The 7,969-nt window shown below is 43.5% G+C and overlaps 1 protein-coding gene across 1 annotated transcript in view; it reads left to right on the forward strand.

Moving 5' to 3' along the window:
* Nucleotides 1-7,969, forward strand: part of LOC131474858 (TANK-binding kinase 1-binding protein 1-like) — a 17,484-nt gene extending 9,515 nt beyond the window's left edge. The window contains exons 6-13 of the mRNA XM_058652557.1: nucleotides 290-480; nucleotides 2,963-3,027; nucleotides 3,117-3,223; nucleotides 3,721-3,911; nucleotides 3,988-4,269; nucleotides 5,403-5,483; nucleotides 5,557-5,784; nucleotides 6,759-7,969. Coding sequence (XP_058508540.1) covers nucleotides 290-480; nucleotides 2,963-3,027; nucleotides 3,117-3,223; nucleotides 3,721-3,911; nucleotides 3,988-4,269; nucleotides 5,403-5,483; nucleotides 5,557-5,784; nucleotides 6,759-6,887 — 1,274 coding nt within the window. The 3' untranslated portion in view covers nucleotides 6,888-7,969. The remainder of the gene's footprint in view (nucleotides 1-289; nucleotides 481-2,962; nucleotides 3,028-3,116; nucleotides 3,224-3,720; nucleotides 3,912-3,987; nucleotides 4,270-5,402; nucleotides 5,484-5,556; nucleotides 5,785-6,758) is intronic.

The raw sequence follows: 7,969 nt of genomic DNA on the forward strand, positions 1-7,969 counted from the left end.
AAAAACTTATAACATACATTTTGAGGCAAAATAAAATAAATATCAGGTATTTCATAAATTGCTGTAGCTTACAAATATACTGTAGTAACTGACCCTGTTACACTGGCACACTAGAGTAATACACATACTTACTGACTGTGGCCCCCTGGTGGGCAGTTTTGGTACAGTTTGACCTGAACAGATCATTTAAAATAAACAAATAAGTTGAATAATACCTCTGCTATTTTGGAATAGTTGGAATCCCAATATCTGGTTTAGTTTTCCCTGAAGCTGTGACTGTTTTTGTCAGAGGGCAGAGGGTCACTGCAGAGCTCACGCAGTCTGGACGCTCTGTCAGACCTGAAGCTGCAGCGACTGGAGGCCGAGCTGGAGGGAGCGCGACACCAGGCCGAGGGAGCCTGTCAGAGGGAGAAGGAGCTGAGGGCGGAGCTTCAGAGGCTGCAACAGGAAGTAGCTCAACTGCAGCAAGCACAGAGACAGGTGAGTCTGAGACTTGAAAATGCACCTTCACCTTCAGCGACATACTGGACTACTGCTTTGGAATATTCACTAAAAAGACCTAAGTTTAAGTACTTTCACAATTATCGCAATAATATTATGAATTGCAATTATTGCAATAACAGTGGCATTACATTTGCCAATAGTCCTCATGACTGTTGATTAGAACAGCCACACTTTGACATGAGCGCTGCAGATACAGTCCACTCCTGTTATGCTGTGTTCCATTTGTAGTCGGAACTCGGAATTTCCAAGGTCATGGGGCGGTCCTTTTCAGGGATGCCCCCGAATTACATTTCCAACTCGGACCAACTTCAGGTACCCCAAGGTTCGGTTCCAAGATGGCTGCCACCACAGTTATCTTTAATAGCACTTGTATCGTATTTCTTTCACAGTGAATCAGTCGCACATGTTGCTACGCTGTTTGTGTCGAGCTTGGTTTTCAACTGGTATTGCTAACCATGGCTAGCCGAATTCAGACGTAAATGGAATGCAGCATTAGCCCTCTGGTCAAAGCTCCGCCCCCCAAAAACACAGAAAGTTGTCCGTATTTGTGCTCATGTTTTGAAAAGCTTACAGATACAAATCAACTGAGAGTAGAGTATGGATGGAAGGCTCCATGTCTGTTTACATTAAACCAAGTGTTTTCATACAGGTGGATGAGCTGGTGACAGAAAAACATACCATGACAAACGTTATGTAAGCATCATGCATTACTTAAGGAGAAGGACAGTCTGTAGAAGTAAAACCAGAGAATCACATTCAGCTCTGAACAACCTTCTGCGTCTACCGTCTACTGTGAAACTGTGAACTCCTTACTGTGACATGGAAAGTCATGTACAGCACATTTAGGACTAAGAGCTTAAACAGGTCATAGTATTTATGAACTCCATAAACTGCACCATTTGAATGCAGCATATCTTTCGATGTATTTTACTTGTACACGGTCAAAGGATCAGAAAATGTTTCAGGTTACCCAAAATGGACATGGTTCTACGGATTTCATCCTCTCAGAGAAACAGGTGGTTTGTTGTCACTGCTTTAAACATCTTACTGTAGATGTCCAGGTGTCTTCCCCTGACATATATCGGCGTATTTCCACTGGGTCTACTCGCCTCGCCTCGCCTCGCCTCGCCATAGCTTTTGGAACCTCACCTGAGCAGGTACTACAAATAGTACCTGGTACCAGGTACTATTTGTAGTACCTGCTCAGGTGAGGTTCCAAAAGCGTGCTGAGTAGGTAACTATGTGATGATAGGTCAGACTGGCGTCACAGGAAGAGACGTCCCACACACAAACCAAGCCGAACAGCGCTGAACTGTACTTAAAACTACTTAACAATCCTGAAAACGTGGGTTAATCTCCAGCAACTGCAGGAGTCGGGTTAAAAGTCACTAGTCACTCGTGTGTGTGTGTAAAACGAAGTCACCGCAGTTTCACTCAGCCGTGCAGTGATGACTCCGCCCACGTTAAGAAGGTACTTTTTTGTAGTGGAGATGCAACCTAAGCGTGCCGTGCCGAGGTGAGACGAGTAGAGCCCATATATGTGATCTTGGTTATAATTCTCTGCTGCTGTTTTGCATAAACTTTAAAGGAGACATATTTTATGAAGCACTCGACTTGTTTATTTCTGCAACATGAGACAAATACACAACCAGTGTTTAGTTAATGAGTCGTGAAGTCTGTTCCCGCTCCAACCACAGCGTAACACTCTGTTTGTGAGTGCAGTGATTAGGAAAAAACATACTTGTACATAAAATATAAAAACATAAACATATCTTAATGATCTGTAATAGTGAGTACATAATACATGCTATTAATTGTACTGACAGCAATTAGAAACAGCTCAAATTACATTACATGATTAATTAAGCATTGACATATTAATAACACACGAAACTATAGCACATTCAACAGTACAGATGACATACCTGTAACATGGGACACATACACAACCAGTGTGCAGGTAATGAGTCGTGAAGTCTGTTCCCGCTCGAGTTCCGTGTTAGTACATCCCAACGCGCTGTTCGTAGCTAGCTTAACAACAACAACAACCCGTCGTAAAGCAATAAAACTGCGGGTTTTACCAGCGTTTCATTAGACAAACATATTAAACACTGTTTAATAAACAGTCAATGTTGATAGAGTTTACACATGATATGAAACATGGTCTGCATTTACAACAGGACGCCAACTTACCCACAGCGTAACATTTTGAGCGTTAAGCAGAATGCGCAGCATTAAGTGTAACACTAACTTCCGCTGTGGACTTTCAAAATAAAATACACATTAAAAAAAGTTTAACACGAATTTAACCATGAAAACCAAGTCATTATTTACACTGTAACATATAGATAACATAAAATATGTCTGTTGAGAATTGAAACAAAGCAGAACCATGTGTAGAATATTAAATAAGAATGTGTTGGCACTAACCGCAGCTCTGTGTTTGTCCCCATGTCAGTCAGAGGACTTGTCCCACTGCGAACACTGTGACGTAGAATGGATAAAAAAAGCTGGGGATGAACAGTAAGTTTTAATTCAAGTGTGTTTGTCCGTTTGTTTAGTACATTTATTCACTCTGTTCATTCATTCACTCTCTTGTTGTTGTGTCGCAGGGTGAACCTAGCATTAGCCTACACTGAGCTAACAGAAGAGTTGAGTCGGGTTCGCGGTCTGACGGCAAAACAAAGTGAACTTCTACGACACGTGTCACAGGAGACGGGTACGCCGACCGGACACGGTTTTCACCATGATCGTGTGAACACTGCAGCGTCACTCGCAGACACGCGACCACGGCTTGATCCACAGTCTGCAGACGGAACTCTGCAAAGAGTCCACGAGCTCCCTGACACCATCACACTTAATGCTCATTTAATGCTTAATGCTTCATTTACATCGGAACCTGGTTCCTGTTGAGAACGATCTCTTGCTAGCCTTCGTTAGCTCTACAGGCTATTCTGTGCACTCAGATATTGTAGCAACATGTTTATGGATAAAAATATGAACCAGGGCAACGTCTACGAAAAAAGTGTGGTTAAGGGTAACATAGTATTTTTAGTTAGTTAGTACTTGAAGTTGCTCCACGTGTCCGAGTTAAAATCCTGACGTCAGGGGGCGTTCCCTCTTCAGGAACGCCTGTGACCTCAGAAATTCTGAGTTGCGAGTGCAAATGGAATGCAGCCTAAATCTCCCCACACTCTCTTTCTGTCTCACTTTCAGTCTCTCGTCAACCTCCGAGTCCTCAGCTCCTCTCCCCCACCTCCCCCCAGCGTTCGTCACTCTCACCTGACAGGCTGCTTCCCAGCCCCTCCCCTCCTCATTCCCTGTGCGACGGCCCCGCCTCCTACTCTCATCAACCAACCAGCAGCCGCCTACGAGCGAAGTTCCAGGGTCGTCGTAGTTACTCGGAGGTAAAATATTCTCCCCTGACACAGATTACTGTGCAGAGTTGTCATGTGAACCTTCTTGACCGTCTGCTCCTCACAGGTATCTGACCCATCAGCCATTCAGAGGCCCTCGGCTCGCCTGATGAGAGACCCAGTATCCACCCTGCCCAAGTCCAGACCCCTCCTGGGCGAGTCGCAGGTTTATGGTCAAAGCAAACCTCAGCTCCGGACCTCTTTGGTGGGCCTGGTCAGACCGGCCTCGGCCCATGGAGCTGGAGGAGAGAGAGGGGGAGGAGGAGCTGCGGAGAGAGGAGGTGGCAGCAGTTTGAGCAGCAGTCCTCGTCACTGCGCTCTGGACCTGGGCTTTCCACTCGCTGCTGAGGTGAGACACGGTTTTTAGAGCCACTCTCAGCTGACATAGGGCAAAGGTCAGGGGTCACCAGTCCATCACAGACAAACAACATTCACACCTATGGCCTAATTTAACCTAATCTGCTTTTTCTGGGCTGGAGGTGATCATCATCATCATCATCATCATCCTCTGCAGACTCACAGACACAGAAATGAGGTCTTAGATCTTGTTGAAATCCTTCTCATCATTAGCTTTCGTGTCACCTCACGTGTGAGTTGTTTTGTTGGCATTAAAATAACTTATAACTTTAACTTCAAGTGGAAAGAAAAACATATTGAATGTCGTAGTCGAGAAGGACCAATCTTGGAACTCATGGTTTATTTTGTCTGGAGATGAGTTTGTGTCAGGGGGCGGCGACATCTGCAGGCTTCCTGTGCAGTCAGCTGATATCCAAGCCAAGACTTCACTGTACATGTTTACAGTGTGCAGAGCAACGTGCACCAGCAACGTGCACCAGCAACAGCACATGAATTGAAATAAATTAAAAAATGCAACTTGTGAATGATTTAGAGGTCGATGGATATCAGTTTTCATGGTTGATATCGATGATCGACTGATTATTACTAGTTAGATATGCATTTAGAATAAAACTGGATATATCTGTCAAAGTTTTGACTTTTACAAACTTATTTTAGTTATGACTTCAACTTTTTCATGAAATTTAAATAAAGTAAATGAACCAATGAAATGAAATGATGAGGAAACTTTCCTCAAAATCTGAACTTGTCCTATGAGGTAAGTGTTTGATCCAAAATGGCTGTTGGGTTTTTGTTTAGACTTTTTTGTAGATCTTATCTCCACGATGTCGTCGAAGCAGCGGCTTGAGAGCGAATGACGGCAGCAGAGTTTGTAATTACTTAATAATATCAGTGATCGTTAAAATAAAATGCCAGGCTGGTTTTCCACTAACAGACAGCAGGGGGCGTGTAGACAGCCCCCAGCCTCCCCACAACAACACATTTAAGCGTCACACTGACTCTGAAACTGTTTATTTAGGGTAAACATCCTGCGTCGTTCCACTTTAAAGCCATTCAAACTGAACTTGATCATGTCATATATACGTAAGGGTCACGTTGCTCTCCACTGCCTCTTTCCTCATCCAGGTGCACCACTTCTGTCGCCATGACAACGCGCCTGAGCCCGCCCCACTGGTGACACCGCCTCAGTCCTCTGATGATGAAGAGGTGATGAAGAACGATGAGTGTGGCTTTAAAGCCGAGCTCGAGTGTCAAGTGTGTGTTTTGTGTACCGTTGCAGGACGTGTGTGTGTATCTGTCGCCGGCTGCCAGCCCACCTCGGACTCTGGGTGCGATCGGGATCGTCGCCTCGTCGCCCAGGGAGCAGCCCATTCACCCCTCGTTCCCGTCGCCAAGGAAACAGCCCCATCATCCCTCCTTCTCTGCCCCTGAGGGTCCTGCCGCCCTCTCCTGCCATCTGCCTTCCTACATGAACACAGAGCACGCTCAGTCATGGCCCTCCATTAATGTGAGTACAGAACATTCAAGATAATAGAAGGCAAAAAAATGCACCGACCAAAAGAGGATGAAGGGAAAACACAAAACTACCGACCTGCCACTTTATTAGGTACACAGCAGGGGAAGGAATTAGTGGGGGCTCCGGGGAAAATGACCTTGAAATATCTTGAAATTTGCATTAAATTGACATCAGATTTAGAAGATGTTACTGTTTGTTTTTAAAGCAAATAAATGGTCTCGCTCCACGGAAACCTGACGGTCTGTGCCGCCTACACTTATCGACTAAATCAAGAGTCGCCCGACTACCAAACTAGATTTGAACACAGATTTTGGTTGGTTGAAGTGTAGCTACCTGCTGTATGTGACGTCATTAAACAACTATGTTAGATGATGATGGATTTAGATAAGGCTGACTCACGTTTGCCACAGTCTAACCGCCTGGTGCCAAACTGAATGCTTCTTCAAGCGTCTCCATGCTTGAACATTTGCAGACGTAACAGAATATTTACAGGATTAATTACCTGGGATGATTTTTCCAGAACTCACGATACCAATAATATCACGATACAGCGGTTCTGTGATAATCTATATAATACAAGACAATCCTATAGCGATACATCCCGATATCTGTCAAACTGAAGAAAACAAAGTGTCTGTGAAAAGTTAAATGTGCAGGATTTTCTATTGTTTATTCACAACATAGAGAGCAAAGTGCATGAAGTCTACGTATAGTCTACGTAGCATCTCTTAGCGTAGCTTCCTCCACCATTAACCCGCTGTAAACTCCAGGGTAAAAGTGTCTGATACAGTCTGATGATGACTGACATCATGACTTCACCTCTCCATGTGTAAAGGGCTTTAGATTTGCCTTTCCTGTGTGTCGCTGCTGACAGACAAGAACACTTTCACTGGCCTGTGATGTCACATTCCTTGTGTGGGTGTGGTTTGGGCGTCGTTCACGCTGGTGTTTCCCTCTGTCTGCAGTTATGGATGGAGTCAGAGGAGAGCGCCGTTCGCAGCTGCCCCTTGTGTCAGCTCACCTTCCCGACCGGTTACCCCGACGACGCTCTCATCAAACACATCGACTCGCACTTGGAAAACAGCAAAATCTGACTTTTAAGAATATCTTTTTTTTTACACCCTTTTCTCATGGAGATGAGGATCAGATTGGATCAGATTGGACGTGGTCAGGTGACCCTGCATGTTACTTTCAGTGGAACTTGCCCCACCTTCCACATCAGATACTGTTTTTCTACACTCCAGGGCTCAAGCATCTGTCATTGAGTGTGTTTTTTGTTTACCGAGGACACGCCTATCCCAAAAGTACCACGTCAACAAATCTGCATCAAAAACTCTCCGTTCACAAGCGTCTGTACATACGGTGGATTGCTGAAGAAAGAGCAGCTGTAATAAAGACAGGAGTTCTGCATGGTGTTGCTCAGATGCTCGGTTAGAGAAGCTGGTCTGAGAGCAGCTGACGTGGCGGAGGAAGAAATGCCGTGTCCCAGCATGCATCAGTGCACCTGGATGTTGATTAAAACATTCTAAAAAAAATAGAGATTTTCTGAAGAGTTTAACACCCAGAAGGTCGAGTGATATTATAAAGTCATATTAGTTATTAGTTGTTATTAGTTGTATGGATAAGATGAGAAAGTATTAGTATATATTTATGGTCTATAACAGTCTGATTGCTGGTTTCCAAATATATGTGACTACCATAGAAGAAGTTATAGTCTAGTTCAATGAGACATCAGGACACAGGATAATGGCTGATTGTCAAGGAAAACTGATAAAACTGATTAAACAGATAAAACTGATAAAACATAAAACTGATAAAACTGATAAAACTGATAAAACAGATAAAACAGATAAAACAGATTAAAATAGGCTCACGTGTATTAAGAAAAGGTCTGACCAGGAAAAAGCATGTGCTGCCATCTTCTGGTGTGGTCATGAAAGTGCCTTCAGAAAACAGCCTTTTTTATTTTAAAACAGCAAAAAAACAGAAGGAATTATTATTAGTATTAGTAGTTGTAATATTAATATTGATGATGATAATGCTACTACTACTAATAATAATAATAATACGGTTGTCTTATAATTGTGGAGTTAGTATTATATGATTATGAGTTCATATTCCACAATTAAAAATTCACATTTTATGATTATGAAACAGCAGTTATTATTTCACATAT

The sequence above is a fragment of the Solea solea genome, chromosome 16 (genome assembly GCF_958295425.1).
Source record: "Solea solea chromosome 16, fSolSol10.1, whole genome shotgun sequence".
In the NCBI taxonomy this organism is placed as follows: domain Eukaryota; kingdom Metazoa; phylum Chordata; class Actinopteri; order Pleuronectiformes; family Soleidae; genus Solea; species Solea solea.